General features: G+C 47.1%; 2 protein-coding genes and 1 long non-coding RNA gene across 5 annotated transcripts; 1 reads left to right on the top strand and 2 right to left on the bottom strand.

Moving 5' to 3' along the window:
* Positions 1–3,623, bottom strand: RBM3 (RNA binding motif protein 3). Of its 2 annotated transcripts, none has more exons than XM_082446692.1 (7): positions 3,498–3,623; positions 2,773–2,892; positions 2,420–2,526; positions 1,667–1,772; positions 1,485–1,578; positions 918–1,003; positions 1–590 (listed from the first exon to the last, which is right to left on the bottom strand). In XM_082446692.1, the coding sequence occupies exons 2-6, from the start codon at positions 2,873–2,875 to the stop codon at positions 943–945; spliced, it is 471 nt and encodes a 156-aa protein (XP_082302818.1). In that variant the 5' UTR covers positions 2,876–2,892; positions 3,498–3,623; the 3' UTR covers positions 1–590; positions 918–942. The 2 variants fall into 2 exon arrangements, with proteins under 2 accessions (XP_082302818.1, XP_082302819.1); XM_082446693.1 differs by having other exon boundaries at positions 918–1,000.
* Positions 3,466–4,963, top strand: LOC309652651. Its single transcript, XR_014258851.1, has 2 exons — positions 3,466–3,588; positions 4,179–4,963. It is a non-coding gene; the product is annotated as an uncharacterized lncRNA (long non-coding RNA).
* A 6,678-nt stretch (positions 4,964–11,641) lies between these two features.
* On the bottom strand, positions 11,642–24,371 carry TBC1D25 (TBC1 domain family member 25). Of its 2 annotated transcripts, none has more exons than XM_082446475.1 (6): positions 24,125–24,371; positions 22,420–22,529; positions 21,291–21,445; positions 13,838–13,965; positions 13,509–13,697; positions 11,642–13,239 (listed from the first exon to the last, which is right to left on the bottom strand). In XM_082446475.1, exons 1-6 carry the CDS (start codon positions 24,239–24,241, stop codon positions 11,878–11,880), a joined length of 2,061 nt encoding a protein of 686 aa, XP_082302601.1. In that variant the 5' UTR covers positions 24,242–24,371; the 3' UTR covers positions 11,642–11,877. The 2 variants fall into 2 exon arrangements, with proteins under 2 accessions (XP_082302601.1, XP_082302602.1); XM_082446476.1 differs by lacking the exon at positions 24,125–24,371 and adding an exon at positions 23,657–23,933.
* Between the last annotated feature and the right edge of the window lie 2,604 nt (positions 24,372–26,975).

The raw sequence follows: 26,975 nt of genomic DNA, 5'->3' as shown, positions 1-26,975 counted from the left end.
TTTGTTTTCAGATTTCATCTTTTTAATCAACTCGGTGAAAGACATCCTAAACGCTACATGAAACACAACAGAATATTTTTTTCTTCCAGTATTAAAAAAAAATGACACACAAATATTTTTAAGAAACTTCTATATAATCAAGGCAGAGATCTGGAGTAAAAAACACCTCTAAGTAATCATGTTCTTCATTTCTTATAGTTACAGTCAGAAATTGCTTCCTAATCATGATTAAACATTGTGTACAGGTGTTTAAAATGTTCCTAGATGCACATTATTTAAAAAAATCAGTCTGGCCAAACATTTTTTGCCAGAACCAACATTCCTGAGAGCCCGAACTAAAAAACTGGTAAAAAAGGAAAAAATATCCAGACTCCACAAATGTCTCACAATTTGTCTTTAAATGGGAGAAAAATTTAAAAAAACACATGGAACTTTCTGAAAGGTCTTTAACAAGCTACCTTGGGAGCTCTACTCAAAAAAAAAATTGATGTAACTAAAACAGATGTTTCAGTGCAGCTCCAAAAATCTTTATAAATACAGCCATTTGGAGGGATGGTCCTGGATCAGAAGAAGTTTTATTCCTTGTGTATCTGAGAACAGTAAGAAGGGGGAGAATTGTGATGTTGGGAATAGGCTAACATGCTCACTTCCCAGGGTTGATGAGGATGCTGAAAGGCTAGACAACAGGGACACCCCTCCACCTCTTTCATGCTCAATAGGAGTAGATGATTACAGACAAAACAGGTTTGACACCCCCCCACCCCGCGCCAAAGCAGACTAGCCTTTAACAGGCACCTGAGAGCAAGGCCTAGGAATGGTGTCAGGTGGGCTTGTTGAGGTATGCATAGGCAGGAGAAAAATGAGAGGGACAGGACTGGTACACAGAAGTCTGCTCGGTGGCAACACAGAAGCCTCACCTACATTAGGTGTGCATGCCTCATCTCAGTTGTCATAATTATCCCTGTAATTTCCTCCTGAGTAGCGGTCATAACCACCCTGGCTTCTGGGAAAAAACATACAGAGTAGTATCACAGGAACATCTTATATACACCTTCTGATAATACTAAAAACCACGTACACTTACAAATCCTGTCACATTTTTTATGTACTGTAATATAAACTTTAACGTGTAAAATGAGATATATTAAACATGAATACGAAGTAAACATCAAATAATCCCATCATGTATAACTTAAGTATAGCATTTTAAACCATATTAAACATTAGTACACACAATTAATCAAAACAGTACAATAAACATGTGTCACCGTCTACTGTACATTGCAATTATATGACCTAATAACTTGTTGTTATATTTAACCCAAATTATTGTTTCACACTTATTTTGTAGTTTCATTATAATTTGTAAAAGCAAACACTAGAAGCACCACAGTAAGAAATGTATGAATACTCAGGCAGCTGAGCTGAGATCTTGGGGAGAGGGAAGAGCACCACCAGAGTACCCCAACCCCTTGGCTACCCACCTGCCGCCATAGTCTCTGGACCTTCCATATCCATATCCATATCCTCCAGGTCGGCTGTCATACCTGCCACTTCCATAGCCCTGGTCCCCACCACCTACAGCAGATAAAAAATATTCAAATGGCAATTGTCCAGCAGGCAACTCTCCTCCATATCCCATGATCAAACTTACCACTGCACTTACCTCTAGAGTAGCTGCGACCACGCCCATAGGCCCCAAAGGCACCCCCTCTTGTTCCCCGGGCCGACTTGCCCGCGTGGTCTACACGGATCTGACGACCGTCCAGAGACTAGGTGTGGGGAGACACAAGGAGGATGGATGGGTTGGTGGTCAAACAGAGCAGGGATGAGGTAAGAGCGGGCTGTGCAGGTGGGCAAAAGAGCCCAGAAATTCCTGCTGGGCACCAGCTTCTGGGTGCCACATTCCAAAACAAGCTCCTTTGACCAGAATGGCTTTATCAGGAGCTACAGAATCCCACAAAATGACCTGAATCCACCGTGTTCCCCCTGCTACTACTTACATCTTGACTGAACTCAGGTTGAGTTCTCCTCCCCACTCCTCTAAGCTGCCCGACTATTAGGGCTAGATAGACACCTCTCTTGGTTTGAGGCTTCAGAGTCCATCCCAGAAGACTCACGAGGTCCTCTCCGGGCCAGGCCCACAGGTCTGCAGACTCTACTACCTAAGCCCAGAGCAGGTCAACCATCCACAGGTGGCTTCTCGGCCTCATGCAGGACCAGTCGTCGCCTCCCAGGCAGCCCGGCTCTGTCTGCCGCTGCCCTCCACCCCCTAGAACAGAAGGCAGTCACGCTCCTGTGAGTGGGCACTGCGGAGCTTGGTGGCCGCGCTGCCCCTAGCAGACACAGAGGGAAAAACAGAAAGAATGGTCGAAGTGACAGATGGGAGCAGGGCCCCTATGCAGGTAGGCGGCCTCACCTCTCCATTCATGGCTCTCATGGCATCTGAGGCATGCTCTGGATTGGTGAAGGTGATGAAGCCAAAACCCCGGGATCGCTGAGTCTCCCGGTCCTTGACAACAACCACTGGAAAAGGGAGAGAGGAGAAAGGAGAGAGTTAAGAGGACAAGTGGCAAAGCGAGTTGGACCCTCCTCCCACCAATCCTCAATGGAAAGTTATCGAGTTCTCAGTCTTAGACCTAGGGACAAAAGCAGGAGAGCATTAATGTAAAGGCCTGGGGTCCTGACCCTTTTTTCCTGTTTCCTGAAACGCATGGGCCCCAGACTTTCCTCCACACACCGCCCCCATCACGTGTCTGGTCCATGTCTCACCCTCAGAAATAGGTCCGAAGCTGCTGAAGTGGTCTTCCAGAGCCTGCTCATCAGTGTTGAAGTTGAGCCCTCCCACGAAGAGCTTCCCTTCTTCAGAGGACATGGCGGTAAATTCAAGTCCTGTGGGAAGAATATGGAGAAGAGTGGAAAACGCAGTGTAGACGGGAGAAAGAGATTGGAGAAATGAGAAAAGATAAAGAGAAGAGAAGAGAACACAGAAGAGACAAAAGGAACAAAATAAGGAGTAACTACGGAGAAACACAGAAAGGCCAAACAGGCGGGAACCTACGGGGCGAACTCAGCGAGGAAGCCATTTGGGGGCCGCCTTCGCGCATGCCCACAACATCCCCCGCCACCGCGCCCGTCATTTTGTGCGGCCGCGCATGCCCAGAACACCCTTGCGCTCCCTCCTCACCCGCAAAACAAGATGGCGGCGGTAACGTACGAAAACCCCCACCCCCACCCAGGTCTCCGCTGTCGCGCGGTCACCGCCACCAGCCACGCCGCCAGCCCCTCCCGGCTTTCCTCGCACTCGGATGTAGCGCGCCAGCCTCGCACCAACCAAAAAGTGTCACCTCCGAGCACGGGACCCACCCGCCCCAAAGAAACCCAAGCCTACGTGTCAGAAGCCGGTACTCTCCCCACTCGCGCACCTCGCTCTCGCCCGGCGTGGCACACGTCAGTGGGGCGAAGAGCGGTCGCTCCGCAAAACACACGCTGCTTACCTGGAATTTAAGTAAAACGCCGAAGAGACAGCTACCGCCAAGAAGCCGAGAGACTGGGAAGGGCGCCGCGCGGGAAGACTCCTGATAAAGCGTACGTAGCGTCACGTCACGGATCGTCCGCCACGCGTGCCTGCGTGCGCGCTCATTGGCTGAGGCCAGTGAGGGGGCGGGGTGGGAGGAAGGGACGGCAATGCAAAGGGATCGATGCGCTCAGCACGCTTCCGGGAATGGAGGCGAGGTTTGTGTAGTTTGTGCCCCCGGACATCAGCGTCTCTCCACAGGCCCCAGCCGTCTTCATCCCTTACACGCACGAGCCTTTTCGCTGTAACACGCATTTCCGTCCCGGACATCACCCTCACCATCCTTGACGTCGTCTCCCCCATTGGTTTTGACGTCTTCCTCTAGGTCCCTGAGGACATAATTACCGTCCTCTGATAACCTCTTTCACCTTCTAGTCCTCTAACCTCATACCTTCCGAGGCCTCGATGTTTTATCTCCCCACTGTCCCTGACGTCATCGCCCTTCACAGTCCTTAACATCAGACCCTTTGTTTGTTAGTCCCTGACTCTGACCCCTACGTTTCCTTCTCTGTGCCCAACATCTAGCCACCTGTTATGGGACCCTTTTCCCTGGCATCGTTCCTTCTCATTTATAACTTCAGCCCTCATCCTTATCTGACAGCCTTCTGAAGCCAGTTTCTCGAATTCCCTACCAGTGGACCGCCTGAGGTGCCTTCTACAGAAGAGGATGCTTCAATCTCCAGAAGGAGTAAATCCCAATCCAACAGAACGATTATTTGCTGTCACTCAGAGTTGCTGAACCCTTGATCCACAGAAAGGACTTTCACAATACATAATGGACTTATCCAAAGCAAAGAGTGTCTGAGCCCACTCCCCACAGTTTGTTCTTGTTCAGCCTTCTGAGTGTCTGAGCTACCTTTACAATGAATGGATTTAACAGACTTTTCGTTTCTGAACTCCCCATCAAGGAAGAATGGGTTAGTTTGCCCTCAGAGACTCTAAATATGTCATCCATAGAATGGACTTGTCCAGCCTGCTAAGGGTCAGCACCCCAAATACAGACTAGATTTAACTTTTGGAGTACGGTATGGTATGCATCCACAAAATGGACTTGTCTGGCTTTTGCCATATCCAGACTTCTATGCCCAGGATGGACGTGAAGAGATTTCACATTGTCCACATACGTGCTAGTCTTAGCCCTCTGATAATCTGAGCCCCCATGCAAAAATTAGAGGTACTTATTTACCTCTCAAAGTGTCTGAGCTCTGATCATATTTCACAGTTCATGACACATCGTCATGGTTGTTCTATGCAAAGCCTCTCATTTTATTTATTCTTTTATTCCTGCGCCCAACTATCATTCTCTTCCTCCCACAGTTAACTATTTTACTGGGTTTAATGTGTATCTCTTGGTGTGATTTCATATAAAATGTGCGTTTTTGTGTATGCTTTTTTAAAAAAGTATTTATTTAGGCTGCGCCGGGTCTTAGTTGTGGCATACAGGATCTTAGTTGCAGCATGCAGACTTCTTGGTTGGGGCATGCGAACTCTTTAGTTGCAGCATGCATGCAGGATCTAGTTCCCTGACCAGGGATCGAATCCAGGCCCTCTGCATTGGGAGCGCAGAGTCTTACCCATTGGACCACGAGGGAAGTCCCTTGGTATGCTTTTAATTTAAATATTAGTGTCATTTGTTTTTGGTTTTTTTTACTCTTTTTTTCAACCAGCATTATGTTTTTATTCCATCTGTGGGAATTCCCTGGCGGTCCAGTGGTTAATACTCTGTGCTTTCATTCCTGGGGCCCGGGTTCGATCCCTGGTCGGGGAACTAAGATCCCACAAGCTGTGCAGTGTGGCCAAAACAAAAAACAAACAAAAAAAACAAACAAAAAAACTAATGGGAGTTTTGTTGGGATTGCATTGAATTAATAGATTTGGGGCAAAATAATATCTTAATAATATTACCTGTGGAGGTTTTAAGATATGTTCACAAACTCTTTGATAATGCCCCCTTCAAGAGTTGGAGCCTAGTTCCCTTGCCCTTGAGGGTAGGCTGGACTTCTGACTCACTTGTAATGCACAGAATGAGCACGTCACTTCCAAAACTAGGTCATAAAAGGCACTTCGGTTTCCTGCTTTCACACAGACTGCTTTCTCTGTGGGACGGTACCTGGTACTTCATGCAGCAGCCCTATGGAGGAACTGAAGCCTCCTGCTAACAGCTATGTGAGTGGGCCTTCTTGGAAGTGGAGTGAAGCCTTCAGATGACTGCAGCCCCCTTCCACATCCTGACTGCAATCTCATGAGAGACTCAGGTTCAGGACCACCCAGCTAAGCCACTCCCAGAATTCTGACCCTCTGAAACTGAGATAATGATTATTGTTTTAAGCCTGGGTGTAATTTGTTACCAATACATAGCTAATACATCACGAAATCTTCCCAGCAAAGAGCATGAGATGTCTCCTTTTATTCAGATCACCTACAGTATTTGTTATTAGAGTTAAAAATTTTTTTTAAATAGATTTTATTTATTTATTTATTTATTTTTTGGCGGCGTTGGGTCTTCGTTGCTGCGTGCAGGCTTTCTCTAGTTGCAGCGAGTGGGGGCTACCCTTCGTTGTGGTGTGAGGGCTTCTCACTGTGGCGGCTTCTCGTTGCAGAGCACAGGCTCTAGGTGCGCAGGCTTCAGTAGTTGTGGCATGCGGGCTTCAGTAGTTGTGGCTCACGGGCTCTAGAGTGCAGGCTCAGTAGTTGTGGTGCACGGGCTTAGTTGCTCCGCAGCATGTGGGATCTTCCCAGACCAGGGCTCGAACCTGTGTCCCATGTTGGCAGGCGGATTCTTAACCACTGCGCCACCAGGGAAGCCCCCAATTCTTTTCTTATAGAAGTCTTTTGTATTGGTTAAATTCTTTCCTAGATACTTTATTTTCTTATTGTAGAGAAATGTTTTTTATAGGTTGATCTGGAAACCTTGCCGAACTCTCTTAGTGTTCCTAACAGTTTTTCTGGTCATTGTTAGTTCCTTAAGGTAGTCAGACATATCATTTACAAATGGGTTTTTATCAGTTTCTTCCAAAACTTACATCTCATTTCTTTTTCTTTCCTTACAGCATTGGCCAGCTGTATATTAAGTAGCAATATTGAGAGGGAACATCCTTGCCTTATTCCTGATCTTAGAGGGAAAATGTGTTTAAATTTTCTCTATTAGGCATTTTGTTTGTTGTTTTTGTTTTCTTTTAAAAAAATTTGTTTTTGTTTTTTTCTATTGGGCATTTTTGCTGTTTTTGCCACATAACCTTTATCAAGTCAAAGATGTTCTCTTCTACTCTTATTTTGTTTGCTGAGTTATTTTTTTAATATCATAAACAAGTGCTGAATTTTTAAATTTATTTATTTTATTTACTTTTGGCTGTGTTCAGTCTTCATTGCTGCACGCAGGCTTTCTCTATCAGCAAGCAGGGGCTACTCTACGTTGCAGTGGCTCCTCTTGCTGCGGAGCATGGGCTCTAGGCACCGCGGGCTTCAGCGGTTGTGGCTCGCGGGCTCTAGAGTGCAGGCTCAGTAGTTGTGGCCCATGGGCTTAGCTGCTCCGCGGCATGTGGGATCTTCCCGGACCAGGGCTCGAACCCGTGTCCCCTGCATTAGCAGGCGAATTCTTAACCACTGTGCCACCAGGGAAGTCCCCAAGTGCTGAATTTTATCAAATATTTTTTTCTGCTTTGTGACTATCATATGATTTCTCCTTATTAATGTGGTAGTTCACGCATTAATTTTCTAATTTGGATTATGTTTGAATTCCTGGGATAAGCCCTACTTGTAATTTTTTTTTTAAACTAACACTGTTGAACTCGGGTAGCTAATATTTTATTAGAATTTTTGCATCTATATTCATAAGTGAAATGGGTCTATAACTTTATTGTCTTGTATCTTCCTTATCTGGTTTTAGAATCAAGACTATACTAGCCTCAAAAAATGAGTTGGGCAGCTTTTGCTTTTTTCCTATTTTCTGGAACGATTTGTATATTTGGGAATTAGCAGTTCCTTGGAAGTTTGATGAACTACATCTGCAAAACCATCTGGGTCTGGGCCTGAAGCTTTTTGTTACAATGAGATGGAGTGTCTTTAACTATCATTTCAAATTTTCTTAAAACTTATTATATTTCTCAATTTCTTTTTGCATCAGTTTGAGCACATTTTAATTTTTTCAGAAACTTAAGCCTTTCATCAAGGTTTTTGAATGTATTAGCTTCCAATATTGAGCCTTTTTGTGTCTATAATTTCCCTTTTTCTGTGCTGTATTTTGCATTCTTTTAAAGCAGTCTTGGCAGAGGCCTATCATTAATATTTTCAAAGAACCAGCTTTTCATTTTGCTATTCTTTATCATTACTTTAAAAATTCTCTTTGGCACTTATTTCCTTCCTTAACGATATTTCCTTCATGACTCATGGAGTCATGGGTTTGTTCCTCTGCTGTTTTCCCAACTTCTTGATTTGAATGCTTAGGTCATTTATTTTTCAACCTTTCTTCTCTCCTGATAAATGTACTTAAAGCTATGCATTTTCTTTTAATAACTGATTTTGCTGTGTCCCAGAAATTTTGCATGTAGTGTTTTTACTGTTTAGTTCTAAGTATTTCTAAAGTTCCTTTATTTCTTCCTTTACCCAGGGGTTATTTAGTAATGCTAGTTTCCAAAAATGGGGACCTTTTTTTTTTTTTTGGCCGTGCTGTGTGGGATATCAGTTCCCCAACCAGGGATTGATCCCAGACCATGGTAGTGAAAGCCCAGAATCCTAACTAGTAGGCCACCAGGGAACTCCTGGGGCCTTTTTTTTTTATTGCTTTTCATTATTGCTAATTTTATTGCATTGTGGTCAGAGAACATGGTTAATAGCTATACTTTTGAATTCATTGAGGCTTTCTTTGTGCCCTAACAGGGTCTATTTTTTGTAATTAAGTGTAAGCATAAAAGGAGTCTTCTCCATTTGTTAAGTGGAGGGTTATATAGGAACGTGTGTCATATATATGAAATTATATATCAAGCTTAAAAATGTATTGTTCAGGTCTCCTTAGGAGTATATGTGTTTATGGTAGACATATATTCTGTTAAGGAGTATATGTCCTTCTTTGTGTTTTGCTATCTGAAATTTCATTTTGTTAGCTATTAGGATGTCTCTCCCAGCTTTCTTTGGGCTTTGATTAGTCTGCTATATATTTTCTTCATCCTTTCATTTTCAACATCCCATGTGGGTGGGTGGGTGTGTGTGTACAGTTGGACTTTTTTTTAAAAAACAAAATCCATTGAGGGTGGTGTTCTAAATATTTTTTGTACTTACTATTATAACTTCTGACATCTCATTTCATCTTCTCCATTTACAGTATTTTCTTTTTTTCTACCATCATACTCATACCTTATTTTGAGTCCTTTTTCTATTTCTTGTTCCTGTTTTATATTTTCTCTCTTATTATACTTATTTAAAAGTCTTCATCTGTATGTCCCAGTACTTCTGCTTCAGATACTGTATGACACCCAGTGTGGTAGCCAGTCTGATATAGCCCCCAATGATCCCTGCCTCCTGATGTTCACATCCTGCATGGCTCCCCTCCATGTTTTACTAGGGTTGGCCTATGTGACCAAGAAAATACAACAAAAGTGATGGTATGCCATTTCTGAGGTTAAGTTATAATAGACATTGCAGTTCTGTCTTGGTCACGGTCTCTTGCCTGCCTGCTGGGACCACGTGTTGTTTGGAGCCCCACGGAGAGGCTCATGTGGTGAAAAACTGAAGCCTCCTACCAACAGCTCTGTGAGTGGGCCATGTTAGCGGTGGGTCGCTCAGCGAAGTCATGCCTTCAGCTGACTGCAGTCCTGGCTGACACCTTGACTGAAACCTCAGAAGAGACCCTGAGCCAAAACCACATGGCTAAGCTGCTCCCAGACTCCTGACCCTCAGAAACTGAGAAAATAAATATTTGTTGTTTTAAGCTAAGTTTGGGGGTGATTTGTTATACAGCAATAGACAACTAATACATCCAGTTTAGTTTTCACTGGAGGTCATTATACTGCCCGGGTGTCTTGTTCTTTTGGCAGTGAGCTCATATTCCCCTGACGTGAGCAGCTGTTCTGGCTGGTAACTGTGCTGAGGGAAGGCTGAAGGCCAGACTTGACTCTGGTTAATCACCTGGAGTCCAAGGAGTAAAGGGGTGTGAGGGGAGATGAGCCAGAGGGTGGAGAGTCCCAGGCACCACACACGCAGAGCTCTCACTCCCATCTATGATCACACCACCCAACAATTCTGCTGGTAGGTTTCATCTTTAAACCCTAAGAGGGGGGTCATCTCCCAGGTGTTACCACTAGCCCTGGTGTCTGGAGGGGGACAGTGGGGGAGTAATCACTCCTCTGGCTGCTCATTTCCTCCCCTCAGCAGGGTGCTTGATACCCTGATACTAGACCCCCCACCAGACACCTGTACCAGTGGTTTGGATGATTTCTGCAGTGAGGGGGCAGGCAACTCAACATGGGGGAGAGGCACCAGCCAGAACTTAAATCTCTAACCTGTCCTGTATTTGCTGCCTCCAGCCATCCACCACTCAAAACACAGGTCAGTTAAAGATAACCTTCCACCTCCTCATAGGTCTTCATAGCTGTGCTAGTTTCTGGAACTCATGTTTCCCTCTGTAGTTTCTCCAGAGTAGTTTTTGGGCAAGGGAATTAGTGGCTTGTGCTGTCTGCCATCTTAGCAGGAGCCAGGAGTCCCAAGTAACTTCGGAAACTAATAGAGATTTCTGCCCTTCAGGTTATCTGAGCCTCCTGTTCACAGAAAGGACTCCTCTGGCCTTCAGAGGTCCCAAGCTGCCATACACAGAATTGACTTGTCTGACTTCTCAAATATCTAAGCTCATAAATCACAGAATGCACCCAGAGGGTGTCAGCTGGTTACTGACAAAGGGGACATTTCAGGTCCTCAGAGGGCCAGATTCTCCCATATCTTGGATGGCCCCTGGGGCCAGGGTGCCTGAGCCCCTTATCCGCACTTGTTAGACCCACAGTCTTGGAGACCCTAGGCACAGAATGGTCTTGTCCTGCCTCCGGTGACTGAGCCCTCATCTGAGGAGTGGTCAGCCTCCTGTCCAATACTGGGGGGTGATGGGAGCCTTTTAAGAGTTAACTCCAGCTTTATATGACATTGTTTTGGGAGAGACAGATGAGAGGATAGCTGCCCTCATGCCCCTCACCTGTCAGTATTGCCTAGAGCAGCAACTTCTGGCCAGAACCTGGCACAGTGAGGCCACGACCTGAAGGACCCCAAGTTACTTCATCCATCATCTGCCATGTCTTCTGTGGAGGGACAGCACTCGGCCTGTGAGAGAATCTGCCTTCTGAGAAGGTAAGTGGGAAAAATGAACTTTTTTGGATCATTATCCTCCACATAGGTAGGTGACTCCTTTTAGGGCCTGAGCTTTATCAGTGCTTGATTTGTTTGTCCACAGTAGTGGGACGGAGAAGGCAAATAAATGGTTCCTATTGTTGAAATGGTTAAGAGAGGTATCCATGAGCTGGAAACCCAGTTTAGTGCTGACAGCCTGAGGCATGGCAAGGCCACAGTCCCTTAAGCTGTCCCCAAAGCAAGTGACAAGAATAGGAACCTTAGACCCCTGCCCAGGACCACTAGCATTAGTGCATAAGACTCACAGAGAAGGGTCTGGATCCTAGAAATGGTGACGTGTGGAATGCTAGAGGTAGCTGGCCCAGTGTTTCTAAGTAGCCCATACTTTGTAATTCAGTCTTTGTAATGAATCTTGCCCTTTCTGAATCAGGAACTCTCTCTCCCATCCCTCACTCAAGGGCCTGTCCTAAAAACATACATTCACAGACATCATCCAGACCCTTACAGGCAGACAGATGTACCACAAAACAGCCTCAGGCCTCCTCAAGCAGTCCTCGACCTGGGCTCACCTTCTAGAACTGATTTCTCAGCATCCATTCTCCTGCCACTGGGGAAGCAGGAGCCGCCCTTCACCTGAAATGGGAAGTGTTTCAGCTCCAGCAGGTAAACAGGCCCTGGGGACTCCATGTACAACAAAAACCAGGGAGAAGGCGGAGAAATACACAGACCACAGTGACCTTCATGTGTGCAAAGTACAGTTGTTAAAAACAAAACAACAAAAACAGAAAAAAGAGGCCGTGGCTGCCGTGGGGCAGTACTGAAGCAGAGCCCCATACTCTCAGACCTGGGGAGAGAGGGCACTATGCTCCCCCATGTCTAGGGCTGGCAGGCAGGGAGGTGGGGTCTCATGTGTAGGCCCTCTTGGCAAAGAACGGATATCTGGTGGGGCTGATAGTGGGCTGGAGGGAGTCTGATCAAGATGGGGCTGTGGCCTCGGCCCCCTCCTCTGAGTCCCACACCTCTGACTGCAGGTAATCAGCGAAGAGAGCCTTGGCCCGGCGTAGGACGCGCCCCAGGTGGTGTTTTCGCACGAGGCGGTCAAAGTGCATGGCCAGCTCGTTGTAATCCAGCCCGTTGCGCATGATGTGGTCGCGGTGCTCCAGCAGGATGGCGAGGCACAGGAAGAGCATGAATGGGTTCCCTCGGCCAAACTCCTGGGGCGGGGGCAGGCCCAGTGGGGGTGGGGGTGGCAGGGACTTCCCAGGGTCTTGTGGGGAGCCCACCTCTGGCATCAAGGGGGATCCTGCAGTCACGTCACCAGTGGGAGAGGCGTCCTGGGTGGATGATGGAGATGAAGACGATGGGGAATCAGGGTGGGAAGAGGAGGAAAGCAGTGGGTCTGAGGAGTTCAGCAAGGGCTCAGAGAGAGACTTGGAGCTGATGAGGGCAGCTGGGTGGGGCAGCTGGACCAGGAGGTCCCTCCTGGGGCCTGTGTTATCCCTGAGTTGCTGGAGGTCATCCAGACTGGCCTGTCTCAGGAGACGCCCCCCGCCACCAGGCCCCTGGCTGGTGGCGGCCAAGTGGTCAACAGCATCTTCAAAAGCACCACCTCCTCCACCGGCGGGCCTCAGCATGTGCCTCTGCCGCACGGGCCGTCCCCTGTGGCCCCCAAAGCCAGTGTCCGCCACCAGGTTGGGGGGGCCCACGAGCTCTACCTCATGCTCGGGAGGGTCGGGGGGCAGCGAGCTCCAGGTGACCTCCAGCATGCGGAGAGCGTCATCAAAGGCGAACTCGCGCTTGAGCTCGAGCAGCAGCCAGCGGTAACAGAAGAAGAGGTCATCAGCACCAGCTTCCTGCAAGTACTGGTAGAAGTCAGGGTCGGCGTGTCGCAGCAGCAGCTTGAGGTGAGCGAACTTGGTGGCCATGGCGCGGCCATCAGGGTGGAAGTTCGCAGCCAGGCGCTTCATGATGCCACAAAAGCAGACGAAGGCATGGCCCTCGTGGTCCATGACAGCAAGGATGGGCGAGGCCAGGTCGCTCATGCCCTGGCAGTAGGACACCTGTGGGTGGGTAACGGCGTAAGTGGTGAGCAGGTCGTGCAGAGCCCGCAGGTGTGGGCCGTCCTCGGGCCCCGCGAAGTAGGGGTGGGCCCGGTCGGTACGCAGCACGTCCTTGAGGACCGTGCTGCGGATGAACTCCAGGTCCTCGGGGCTCGCTCGCTGGGCCCACTCGCTCTTGAGCTGCTCATACTCGCGGCTCTTGCGTTTCATGTAGTCCATCCGCTCGCGGCCTGTCAGCCCGTCTGGGTACACGTTCAGAAGGTACCTCCACACCACCTGGCCAGGGATGAAAGGGATGAGGCTGAGGGTCTACAGATGAGCTGCCACACCCTCGTGTGGCTCCATCACCACCCAGCCACCCTGGGCCTCTGCCCTCCTTTGGAAAAGCCTGCCTTCCTGCCTCTGACTCCTAGCCCCTCCTGAAGGTAAGCCTGCTGTGCTGGAATACTTCCACGCCATCCCCCGAGAGTGTGGCCCACCGCATGTGTCTCTTGAGCTATTCATGACTGCTGTGATGGATCCAATGAGTGACCAAGAAGGCTCACCTTTCGCAGGGAGGGCTCAACGCCACCATGGTAGATCCGCAGGCGCAACTCCTCGGGGCGGGAGAGCTGGCCCTCGTGGTTCAGGTATGTGTGAAACTCCGCATCGCTCAGGGGAGGCTTGAAGGGCTTGACGTCTTCCCCATATGACCAGCTCAGCACCTGCTGGACCTTGGACAAGGTGCGGCCCACCTGTGAAGGAAGGAGGGAGGGAGGCCACCGCTCAGCTGGGCAGGCCAGGGGCAGGTGCCCACTGGCATGCTCGGAATCGGGGGTGCCAGGGATGCCCTGCCCTCCAATCACAGCTGGGCCCCGGGGCTCCCTGAAAGCACCTGAGAGAGGATGGACTGTGTGAAGGGCAGGGCAGCTGTCGTCAGCGATGACCGCTTCTCAGCCAGCAGCACGTCGGAGCCAATGACATCCTTGGGGCTGATTATGTCCCAGTCTTCCAGCAGCGGGCCTGGGCACACAGAATGACGCCGTATGAGAATGCGGATGAGAACCCCAGACCAGGGCCGGGTTCCTCTCCCTCCAAAGCCAGGCCACCCACAGGGCAATGAGCCACTCCCCTCTCCCTTCCCATGTCATCCCAATCACGTAAAAGATAAAACCATGAATAATCTACTTGTGGAAACTGTCTCACAGAATGGCTGGGCAGACTCTAATAGTAGTATTTTAATGATATAAAGTAATATTTGTCAAGCACTTACTATGTGCCAGGCACTGTGACAGGGCTTAACGTCAATATAAACAATAAGAACAGTAGACAACACTTCCATACGGCTAAGTGCCAGGAAGCATTCTGAGCCCTTTGCAGATATTAACTCATTTAATATTCACATCCATCCTCTAAGTTAGGCACTGTTATTATCGCCACTCTATGTGGAAACATGCACAGTCAGGACTAGAAGTTGCCCAAGGCCCCCCGGCAAGTGGGTGAAAGAGCCGAAATTTGAAGGCCAGGCCCAAAGCTCAAGAGCCCAAACTCTTAATCTTATATTCCTGCTAGCCCTCCTCCCACAATTGGTATAGACTACCATTATCATTCTCATTTTGCAGACCATGACAAACAGGTTGGAACAGTTAGTAAGTGGCCAAGGAAACGGGAGGGCTGGGATGTGAATCTCATTTACCTTACTCCAGGGCCCAGATGAATTTTAGCAAAAGTATTTGTGGAACAGGTATGCCATGCATGTTAGACAGAAGAAACAATGCTATGCTTGATATTATCCAATTCTGGCCCTTGGAACATCAGCAGAAGTCTGTCCCTTCTCTCTCTTCTTTACTCCCCCTTGCATCCTTTCTTCCCACCTCAAATGTCATGTGGCTGAAGCAGCAGTGGCCACCTGAGTAAGTTCGAGAGACTTGAGAGATATCGGCCCTGGCACCACAGAGCTGCTAAGCTGACAACAGCAAAGACCAGTGGCTTTCAAACTCTATTATACGAAACAAATCAACTGGGATTTGGTCAAGCCATTGTCATTTGCAGGCAAATGCTGCCCCTAAGCAACATTTCCATGAAGTCCACTGTACTTTCTCCCACAGAGCTGAGGGGGAAGCAAACCCTGGGCCACAAGTGGATGTCACTGCCTCTCCTTAGGTGTCCCATGGGGCACTGCAAACCTAAGGGGTCCAAAAGGGGAGCCCAAGATCCACTCTAGACATAACCTCCTCCTCTGCTCCTCATGTGAGTGAACAGCGTCTCTACCTGTTCAGTTGCTTAAGTCCCACACCTGACAGATGTCCTTGCCGCCTCCTACTCTCTCAACTCCCAGGGCCAAACCGTCGCCAAGCTCCATAGCTTCTGCATGCAGAACACACTTCAATTCCACCTCTTCTCTCAGCTCACACCACGCCTCTCACCTGAAACTGCCTCCCAACCAGTCCCTGCCTCCCCTTTGCCCCTCTGCACCCTCTCCCAACAGCTGCCAGAGTGGGCTTTCTAAAACATGAAAAACACATAAAATGAAGAAGGTCGCACTACTCAACAGGTAAAATGAAGAAGGTCACACCAATGGTCTGAAAGACCAAAGAGAGGAGCCCCTGTCAAGGCACAGAGCTAAAGCTTGATGATTTGAGAGGAAAGCAGAGAGACTTGGAGGACAAGTCCAGGAGACCTGACATGCAAACCCTAGGAAATGCAGGAGGAGCAAAGGGGTCAGGTGGAGACAGAATTACCCAGATATGAAGGAAACTGTCCCTGAGATGAAGAAGTGGCTCGGCAGGTCTCAGATAGGATGCATCAACGAACAGCACAGACCACGGGCTCCCCCAACTCTATTCACCTGCTGGCGAAATGCCCACATTCTAAGAATGAAGACAAACTCTTGCCAGCTTCCAAAGACGAAGAACAGGCTGCTTACAACTGAAAGAAGGTCAGATTGCCGATGGGCTTCTGTTCCACAACTCTGGAAGCAAGACAGTGGCTTGCAGCACCGACGGAGTACTGACAAGAGAGGCCTGAGATCCAAGGGTCCCACATCCAGCCAACCCAGTACGTATCCACCACGACTGAAGTTTCTGATCATTAGCATACATCTAACCCATGCACCTTACTGGAGGAGAACAAAGAAGTTCTCTAAGAAATGAATACTGAATGACTACAAGGGCTCAAGGTGGGTGGGGGAAGGCAAAAGGGAGGGTAAATGGTGACAGGCCACAAGTTTTTAATATATACAGTTAAACATAAAATGACAAAGAGACTGTGACTGGGAGTTTGTGACATTGTTACGTTAGGATTCCTGAAACATAAGCGACTGACTCTAAAGAAAAGATAATGATAGCCTGGAATTGAAAAAGAAACAAAATTACTGTCTGAGCAAAGCCCAGAAGTTAAGGGTTAGGGAGCAGGAGGAGAATGAGAATGAGAAGTGTTCCAAAGCTTCCATTTCAAGGGCTAGGGAGGGTGGGGGAGACTGGAGGGGAAAAGAGGTCAAAAGATTTCACTGTCAATTGTGTAAAAAAGCATAAATCCAGCTATGGAGATTTTGTGAGAGACATACTAAAACTAGGCGACAAAGAAAGGTTAAAAATTGAAGAAACATGAAGGTATACCTGGCAAACACAAGCAGAAAGCAAGAGCAGCCATGTGAATGTCAGAAAAAGCACCGCTCAAGACCAAAAACATGGGACTTCCCTGGTGGCGCAGTGGATAAGACTCGGCGCTCCCAATGCAGGGGGCCCCGGTTTGATCCCTGGTCAGGAAACTAGATCCCACATGCAAGCTGCAACTAAGAGTTCACATGCTGCAACTAAGGAGCCCGTGAGCCGCAACTAAGACCTGGTGCAACCAAATTAAAAAAATAAATAAATAAATAAAGTGTACAACTCAGTGGGTTAAAAAAAAAAATAAAAGACCAAAAACATGACAGGAAAAGAGAGATATTCTATATTGACTTTTAAAAGAAAGAAAGAACCTGTTAATAAAATGGACAAAGGATTTCTACAAGCCCAAACTCATCTAGTGGCAAAACCGGATCCGAACTGACGTGTGACTATATGTAGTCTTTTTTTTAAAATAAATTAATTTACTTTATTTATTTATTTATTTTTGGCTGCGTTGGGTCTTCGTTGCTGTGCGGGCTTTCTCTAGTTGCAGTGAGCAGGGGCTACTCTTCGTTGCAGTGCGCGGGCCTCTCACTGCTGTGGCTTCTCTTGTTGCAGAGCACGGGCTCTAGGTGCGCAGGCTTTAGTAGTTGTGGCGCACGGGCTCAGTAGTTGTGGCACGTGGGCTTCAGTAGTTGTGGCTCGTGGGCTTTAGAGTGCAGGCTCAGTAGTTGTGGTGCATGGGCTTAGTTGCTCCGTGGCATGTGGGATCTTCCCGAACCAGGGCTCGAACCCGTGTCCCCTGCATTGGCAGGCATATTCTTAACCACTGCGCCATCAGGGAAGCCCTATATCTAGTCTTTATGTAACCCACTAAGTGTGAATATGCACACACTTCCCTGAAGAAACATGCAAGTTTCATTATGGGGTGCTGCCCCAGGCCCTTCTTGCAGTATTACACAATATGTACTAGACGTACTGCACCTCCTTATTATAAAATTGTCAAACCTCCCAAATCCTAAATTATATATATTGTGCAATGCCAATCAGTGATGTAATGGGTTTTTTCCTGGAGCTGGATAAAATTATTTTAAGGTTCATATGAAAGAATTCACATTTAAGAATAGTTAAGAAAAAGGAGAGCCAAAAAAAAAGAATAGTGGGAGGAAGGCAATGCTTGCCTTATTAAAATGTATCACAAAACCACTGTGATAAAAATATGGTGTTAGCATAGCATGAGACAAACAGAGCCAACTGGTGGAATTCAATATAGAAAGACCAGAAATAAATCCAAGGACATATGGGAACTCAGTACATGACCAAAGTGGCATTTCAAATCAGTGTAGAAAAGGTGGTTATTTAATAAATGATGCTGACATACCTATTTGTCTGGAATTTTTTTTTTAAAGCTAGGTCTACTAATCACAATGCTGACAGAGATTTATATGTAGAAAAGAAAATAATAAGCATATTAGAAGAAAATGTAGGAGAATATTTGTATAAGCTTGTGGATGGGGAGGATGTTCCAAAGTAAGGAGAAATTCAGAAATCATAAAGAAAAAGACAGATATATGTATAAGACTGCATACGAATTTTAGTTTTTGATAGGACTAAGAAAGCACCATAAACAAAGCCATAAAACAAAAAGATAAGCTTGGAAAAAAATATCTGCAATACATATGACAGAAAGAGGATTCATATCACAAATGCACAGATTGGTTGATGGTCTAGGCTTGGTAATCTTCCAACTGTAGAGGTGACAGAAACTGACTTCTTCCCTGAAAGAGGGACTGGGCCATCTAAGTGGTCACAACATGCCTGTTGCTTTCACAGTCATGAACACGATCCCAAGAATTCCATTAATAATATTTGTAACAGCTCCATCGATTGGACACTTACTTACCTATTAATGTATAGCATGATACCATTAATGTTAAACACATACCGTCTGTGTACATATACAAATATGAATATACTTACGTATCTCTATATGTAGACTAATTTGTCTGTGTGTATGTGTGTGTGAATAAATAAAGGACCTGTAAGGTTACACATCAAACTGATCAAAGTAGCTCCTGCAGGGCAAAGGGTAGGGGAACAAGATTAGGCACAGTGGGGGCTTCCCTGGTGGTGCAGTGGTTAAGAATCCGCCTGCCAATGCAGGAGACACAGGTTTGAGCCCTGGTCCAGGAAGATCCCACATGCCACGAAGCAACTAAGCCCGTGAGCCACAACTACTGAGTCTGCACTCTAGAGCTCGCGAGCCACAACTACTGAGCCCATGTGCCATAACTACTGAAGCCCGTGCTCCCAACAAGAGAAGCCACCACGAGAAGCCCGCGCACTGCAATGAAGAGTAGCCCCTGCTCGTCGCAACCAGAGAAAAGCCCGCGTGCAGCAACGAAGACCCAATGCAGCCAAAAATAAAATAAATAAAATAAATAAATAAATAAAAAGATTAGGCACAGTGGTTCCAGGAGACTTCAGCATTATTTATAATAAGGAGAATGTATTTACTGGATAATTAAAGATTAGTTTCATTAGGGAATTCCCTGGCGGTCCGGTGGTTAGAACTCTGTGCTTTCACTGTGGAGGGCCTGGGTTCAATCCCTGGTCGGGGAACTAAGATCCCGCAAGCCACGTGGTGTGGCTAAAAAAAAAAAAAACAGTTTGATTAAAAAGTGCAACTCCAGGGAATTCTCTGGCGGTCCAGTGGTTAGGACTCGGCACTTTCACTGCTGTGGGCCCAGGTTCACTGGGTTCCATTCCTGGTCAGGGAACTAAGATCCTGCAAGCTGCGTGGCATAGCCCAAAAAAAAAAAAAAAAAGCAGCTCCAATCAAATTCCCATCAGGATTTTAATGAAATGATAAGCTAATTCTATTAAATGAAAAGAACAGTGGGACTTCCCTGGTGGTGCAGTGGTTAAGAATCCACCTGCCAGTGCAGGGGACATGGGTTCGTGCCCTGGTCAGGGAAGATTCCACATGCTGTGGAGCAACTAAGCCCGTGCGCTACAACTACTGAGCCTGCGTGCCACAACTACTGAAGCCCACGCACCCTAGAGCCTATGCTCTGCAACAAGAGAAGCCACCACAATGAGAAGCCCATGCACCACAATGAAGAGTAGCCCCCACTTGCCGCAACCAGAGAAAGCCCGTGCACAGCAACCAAGACCCAACGCAGCCATAAATAAATAAATAACATAATTTAAAAAAAAAGAATAGTAAGTGCATGAGAATATTCAACAAAAAATTTTAAAAGGAAAACATTAAAACATATCATAAAGCTACATGATTAAAACAACATAAAATTGGCTTAGGGTTGAACAAAGAGATCAGTGTAAGGGGATCAGGAATTCAGAAACAAACTCGTGTATTTGCAGGAGCTTGGGAAATAAGACAACGGTAGGAATAGAACAAGTCCTGTCCCCTCTATGAGCCTCATTTTCCCCATTTATAACATGGGGATAACGATTGTCCCTACCCTGTAGGATTGTTTTGACAATCCAATGAATAAACATTATGTGTGCAGAATGGCCCCAAGTGTTCGACACATGTTAGCTATTTATGTTATTATGACATCAATAAAATGCCTCGGGACTTCCCTGGTGGCAAAGTAGTTAAGACTGTGCCCCCAATGCAGGGGACCTGGGGTTCGATTCCTGGTCAGGGAACTAGATCCCACATGCATGCCGCAACTAAGGAGCCAGCAAGCCGCAACTAAGACCTGGCACAACCAAATAAGTAAATAAATATTAAAAATAAATAAATAAAGTAAAATAAAATGCCTCAGTCACCCCAAATAGGCACTGTGAATTCCCCGAAGCTGGGAACCGTGTCTTCCACTCCACAACTTTTTATTTTAAAAAATTTCAAATCTATGACAAAGTTAAAAGATGAATACATTGACCATCCATATGTCCTTCATCTAGCTCCCCCAACTGTTCACATTTTTGCCACATTTGCTTCATCTTGCTCTCTCCATATATATACATTTATTTTTTTGCTGAATTATTTGCAGATATCATGATGCTTTACCCCTTAATACTTAACTGTGTTTTTCCCGAGAACAAGGATATTTTCCTTCAATAACCATGATACAGTTACCATACCCAGGAACTTTAACACTGACACACTATTATTTTCTAATGTATGCTCCATAATCAAATTTTGGGGACCATGTCTTAATTTATCTGTGGGCTCCCAGGGACCAGTACAGGTAAGACTAGGGGAACAAATATGAGAAGACTGGAAGTGGCTGAGAGATAAAAGGAACAAACAAATGAATATGAGTGCAGGGTGAGTGAATGAATAAATACAATTACCATGACTATAATCAGCATTGTTATATTTACAATATTATTATAACTGAAACATATAATACTGTAGCTCTATTATTATATTGCATTATACAATTATATATTACTATATTATATGCTATAATAAATGTGATCATTATTGTTATTAGAGCTAATACTTTCTGAGCATTCACTATGCAGCTATGCACCTTTCCAGGCATTTTACATGAATTTCCCTGTTTAATCGTCATCATGGCCCTAAGATACCATTATCTCTGCTTTACAGATAAAGAAATTGAGGGCCAGTGGCCAAGCCAGGATTTGGACCCAGGATTCCTTGCTCCCTAGCCCACTGTGAGGGAGTGCACTGTGAGGAGTGGAGTCATCCACGGGGAAAGGGGGGCATCCCAGAGCAGTGCCCACGAGGCACCAGGTACTCACTATCCTCAGTGGGCCGAATATCTACACGCAGCTGCAGGTAAGGTTTGGAAGCGGTGGCGAAGGCCGTGCTGAGGTCCCAGTCAGACAGGAGTGAGAGATAAGCTTCCTGCCCCAGCCGATCCCGGCCCAGGTAGCTGATACCAAAATTCTTCTTCCTGGACAGAGGAGACATGGCAGCTTTCAGTGCCCCAGTGCCCTGGAGGCCTCTGGGACAGTTTCCAAAAGAAGCCGAGGAGGATAGATGGTTTTGAAAACAACTTCCTACTGTGTGCTGGGCACTGTGCCAAGGATTTCAGGCAGCCTGAGGTCAGATCGTTTATTTCTATTTTGTTTCACAAACAGAAGCAGATACACGCCTGCTTGTATCTGGAGAGCACATTGGAAACTGGTAATGTGGTCCCCTCTAGGGAGGGTAACAGAGTAGCTGAGGGATAGAAGTGGGAAGAAAGCAGCCTTGTGCATAAAAAAAAAGCAATCTGTATGTTATTTTTCACAACAAAAAATGTTTATGCACAAAAAGTCAAATAACAACTAAGAATTTGTTCTTCAGATACACCTGTGCAACTATGCAGAGAAGTATGTTGTGTGATAACCATTGTAACCATGGAAACATCCTAAATACCCATCACTTTTATATTCTTTGAGTTTGTTACCATGTGCATTCGTCCAAAATAACAACGACAACAAAATAATCATCACACCTGCCCCCAAGAGACACTACTTTTCATCTATCAGGTTGGCAAATTTTCCAATGTTTTCTAGTAGCCAGTGTTTGTAGGGTGTGAGGGAAACAGGAATTTTATGTGCTGCTGGTGAGACTGTAAATTGGTAATACCTACCTGGAGAACATTTTGGAAACATCTGTTGAAATTTTAAAAAAGCATACACCGTTTAACTCAGCAATATTACTCCTATGACTAGATTTCCCCAAATATTCCAAGATATGTATGTGGCTGTTTGTTCACTGTGGGATTATTTTAATACTAATAATAAATAATAATAATAATAATAATAGTAATAATAATAATAAAACAACCTCCCCCTTTACCAAACAACAACAGTAAAAATGCCAAACAACCGCTGTCGAGGTGGGTGGCCCACTGGTTTTCCCCAGCATCCCGTTACTCACCCGTTCAAGTCAAAGGCTCGGATGAGGATGTGCTGTAACACATCGAGTGAGGTGATCTGGGGGTCCACAGCAAAAGAGCGAAACTCAGGTGGCAAGAAGCTCTCACATTTCTGGGGAGAGAAGACAGGGGTAGGCCATCAGGGGTCACATCACCATGCTGACATGGAGTGAGTGGCAGGGACCAGATCAAGGCGGGAGTTCTGAGCCATGGGGAGAACTGTTGTTTTTGCTCTGAGTGGAGGGTGGGGGAGGCTTGGGAGGGTTCTGAGCAGAGGAGGGATGTGGTCTGACTCAGGATTTAACAGGATCCTTCTGGCTGCTCTATGAACAGTATGCGGGGGACAAAGGAGAAAGGAGTGTTCCAGTGAGGGGGCTACTGCAATAGTCCAGGCACCCAATCCTTCTTCTACATCCCCTCAATGATGGTTGCCTGGATCACCATGTCCAGTCTGGCCCTCACTAAACCAGTCCTCCACGCTGCCACCAATCTAGCACATCTATCTACAACACTCCCCTGCTTAAATCTCTTCAAAGGGAACCCCAGGATCCCCAACAGATGGACCTATAGGACCCCAGCCAGCCTCTCTCCAGTCAGCTTTTTTGAACTTTACACTCTGGTACTACCAAACTCCTGGAAGTTACTCTGAACACATTCAGGCTCCAGGCCTTTGCTTATGCAGATCCCCCAGTCTGGTACGTCCTTCCCACTTTCTTCAGTTGGCTCACTCACAGCTCAGGCATCTTCTCTTTTCTGAACTCCCAAACCTCTACCTTTGAGCTTCCTCTATTACATTGAAGTGATCTGTTCACTTCTCACCAGAATCTACCCTCTTCTCATCACCACCAGTGCCACCACCCTAGTCTGAGCCACCATCACCGACTGCCTGCTGGAACCACTGCAACAGCTTTCTTACTCAAGAGTACACGCCAAAGGCCCTTCACAATCTGCCCCTCTCTTCCCTCTCCGATTCACCTCCTACCACTCTTCCCCTCGCTCTCTGGGCTCCAGCAACATGGGAACCTAAGGGAACATGCCAAGCTCATCCCCACCTCCCAGCCTTTGCCCTTGCTGTTCCCTCTGTCTAGAACACTCTTCCCCCCTGACATGCACATGCCTGACTCTTTTTTATTTGGGTCTCTGCTCCTTCAGTACCTGTCTGGGAATTTCCCTGTACGACCTTGGCTAAAGTAACTGCCTAGTTCCGAACCTTTTTCGTCATTTCCCCATGACATTTACCAGTGTCTGAAGCATCTCATTTATTGAGCTGTTTGTCTCCCCGACGAGTATGTCCGCTCATCCAGGGTGGGGACTTGCACAAAAGTGCGCTCTCAACACATATGTTGACTGATGTCAGCGGCTCCTTTTCAGACAGCAACAGTCTCCCTCATTTCTCAAGGCCCCACTCAACTATTAAGGCCCCTCCTCCAGCCCTATAGCCCCTCCTCTCTACCCACAATCTCCACCCATCCATTCCAGAGGCCTCTACCTTTCCATTTGCAGTCCTCACGCCCCATGCCCTGCCCTCGCATTCCCAGGTCCAGCCTCTCCCCCACCCTCCACTCACGCCACCATCACTCTGCCCTCAAGCCTCGCCCCTCACGTAACACCCCAATTCTCAGGTCCCGCCCTCCAGCCTAAGACAGCCACCGCCTTCCCTTCCCCAGGGAGCTCTGGGCGGGCTGGACGACTGGCCGCCAGCCTCACCTTGACTCGGACCCGCACCACCTCTCGCTCTTCCTCCTCAGCTGCCGCTTGGGCTCCCCCACCAGGCGGGGGCGCTCCGGAGCCGGCCAAGTCCGAGGATCCAGAGGCCATCGCCATCCCTCCACCACCCGCCTCCGGGTGACAGCTGACTGTTGCCCCCTACCCTTGCGCACACCCCAGAATGCGGGCGCCTGCGGCCCCACCTTGCGCCCGGGCGCAGGCGCAGAGGCCGCCACGGGACCCTACCCACCCCCCCACCTGGCACAGGGTGGAGGTCGCCTCTGCGCGTGCGCACAGTGTGCTGTTGCCAGGAGCCCCGCCCCCCAAAGCCGGGCATTTTGCCTCACTTTAGCCAGTGTGCAGGCGCCTATTGAGGGCCCGCCCCGCCCTTGTCCTTGGTTTGGTTGTTTGGGCAGTTTGCTTCCGGGTTCACCTAGGTGCGTGTTAAAGTGACGACTTATTCGGGCGAGAAAACTGGGCGGGGAAAGGAAGCTGCTGCGCGACGACGTCAAGGCTCCACATCCCGCCCCAAGTCGCCTCGCGTCTCTGCTTAGAGATGATGTCATCTATTTCAAACGCCTGTGCTCCTCACTTAAAATGAATCCGCTGAACCGAAGAATAATTCTTTTTCCAGAATCTTTTAAAAAATAGTTTACACGTTGTGAAAATTCATGGAGCTGTACATTTATGATTTTTGCAGTTTCTGCCCGCATGTTATACTTCAATAAGTAATTTACCCAAAAAAGCCATTTGTATGCTCTCTGGAGGTCCTAGCTTTTTAAAGTTTGCCTTTTTTTTTTAAATTTATTTATTTATTTTTATTTTTAGCTGTGTTGGGTCTTCGTTTCTGTGTTAGGGCTTTCTCTAGTTGCGGCAAGCGGGGGCCACTCTTCATCGCGGTGCGCGGGCCTCTCACTGTTGCGGGCTCTCCCGTTGCGGAGCACAGGCTCCAGACGCACAGGCTCAGTAGTTGTGGCTCACGGGCCTAGTTGCTCTGCAGCATGTGGGATCCTCCCGGACCAGGGCTCGAACCCGTGTCCCCTGCATTAGCAGGCAGACTCTCTACCACTGCGCCACCAGGGAAGCCCTGCCTTTGTTTTTATTGAATCCTTACAACACGTTGAGATCGGTCCTGTTATTAAATGGTGTGTGTCCACCAAATATCAGCTGAATACTGGACATAGCTTAGACTCCTTTGAGAAACTTTATGTGCCACAAAACGCAAAAAGGCATTCTCCTCACTTTACTGTATAACATCTATATGGTTTGGACAAAATACAGGCTGCCCTTAACAGATGTAATTTCTCACAAAGGAGTCCTGTAAGTTACCTGGACTCCAGCTGTTGCTGCAGTATTGTATGGATGCTACCCTTAACGTTACCTTTTTAGAGAAGTCAGCAATTCTAAAACACTTCTGTGGCACTGCTGGATTTTCTGATGGAAACAGGGAGTTTGAAAGTCTATTTCTCATTAAAATTACCATAGGGTGGAATGAGCAAAACATTAGCCTAGAGCTTGGAGTTTTATCCTGCGGGCCCTGGAGCACAGGTCTTAGATGGGGGTATGATGTGATCAGATGTCCCTGTCTTAGTTGTGGAGAGAGCCTTGGAAGGAAAGATACTAGAAGCAAGGAATTCAAAAAGGAGGTCCTTGCCATAGTGCTGGGGAGAACTTTCTCTTTCATTTGTTCATTGTTCCATTCAACAAAGTGTATGCCAGATAGTCTAAATATATTAATTCCTTTAATCTGCATAAAACCCCTACGAGATAGGTACTATTATTATCAGCATTTTACAGATGAAAGCACTGAATGAAAGGGGAAAACATGCTCTAGACTAAAGGGATAGTAAGTGGCACAGAGAGCAGACAGTGCAATGGACGGAAGGTGGGGCTGTGCCTGGTGTGTCTGAGGAAGAGCACGGAGGCCAGCATGCCTTAAGTAAACCATGAGGTAAGTGATGGATCTGAGGTGAGAAAGTGAAGCACAGCTTTGGCCTTAACAGTGAGGCATTTCTCAAAAGCTACACTGTAGGCTCGAGCGGAACCAGGATTTAAACTGAAGTCCTGCTCTGCACAGGTTACCTGGAGCCAGTCTCCAGGTATCTGCAGTTTTATTATTCATTCTTTGTCATCTCCTCAAAATTCCTCAAGTACCCATTTGTTTTATGACTGAAGGTCTATGAGGTTAATGACAGAGAGTGCAGGATGAGTGATGGGGGTCTGTAGGGTGAAGAGTATCTGTAGGTACATGATAGGTGGTCTGTGGGGTTGAGTGATAGGATATGGGGTAAGTGATGGAAGATCTGTGGGGTAATTGGGGATCTATAGGGTGAGTGATGGGGTATGTAAGGTAAGTGATGGATTCTGCAGGGTGAGTTATGGGGAGTTTATAGGGTGGTGATAGGGGATCTGTATGGTGAGTGATAAGAGGCCTATGGGGTAAATGATAGGGGGTTTGTGGGGAGAGTGAGAGGGTTTGTGTGACACATGATAGGGAGTCTATGAGGTGAGTCTTGGAGTTGTACGTGATGGGAGGTCTGTTGGGGCGAGTGATGGGGTCTGTGGTGTGAGTGACAGAGGTCTGTGAGGTGAATGATGGTCTGTCTATGGAGCAAATGAAAGGCTGTGGGGAGAGTGATGGGTATCTTAGTTGTTAATGATGGAGTATGTGGTGTGAGTGATGGGAGGGTGGTGGAGTGAGTTTTGTGGGGTCTCTGGTGTGAGTGATGGGATTGTTAGGGTAGTGATGGGGGTCTTTGGAGTGAGTAATGAGGGGTCTATGGAGTTAGTGATGGGGTAGTTGTGGGGTACCTGATCAGGAGACAAGAGGTTGAGTAAACTGAAGAACTGG

The sequence above is a fragment of the Balaenoptera physalus genome (genome assembly GCF_965194825.1).
Source record: "Balaenoptera physalus genome assembly, chromosome: X".
NCBI classification, from domain to species: domain Eukaryota; kingdom Metazoa; phylum Chordata; class Mammalia; order Artiodactyla; family Balaenopteridae; genus Balaenoptera; species Balaenoptera physalus.
The sequence above is the reverse complement of the archived record's forward strand: the minus strand, read 5'-3'. Positions and strand labels throughout refer to the sequence as shown.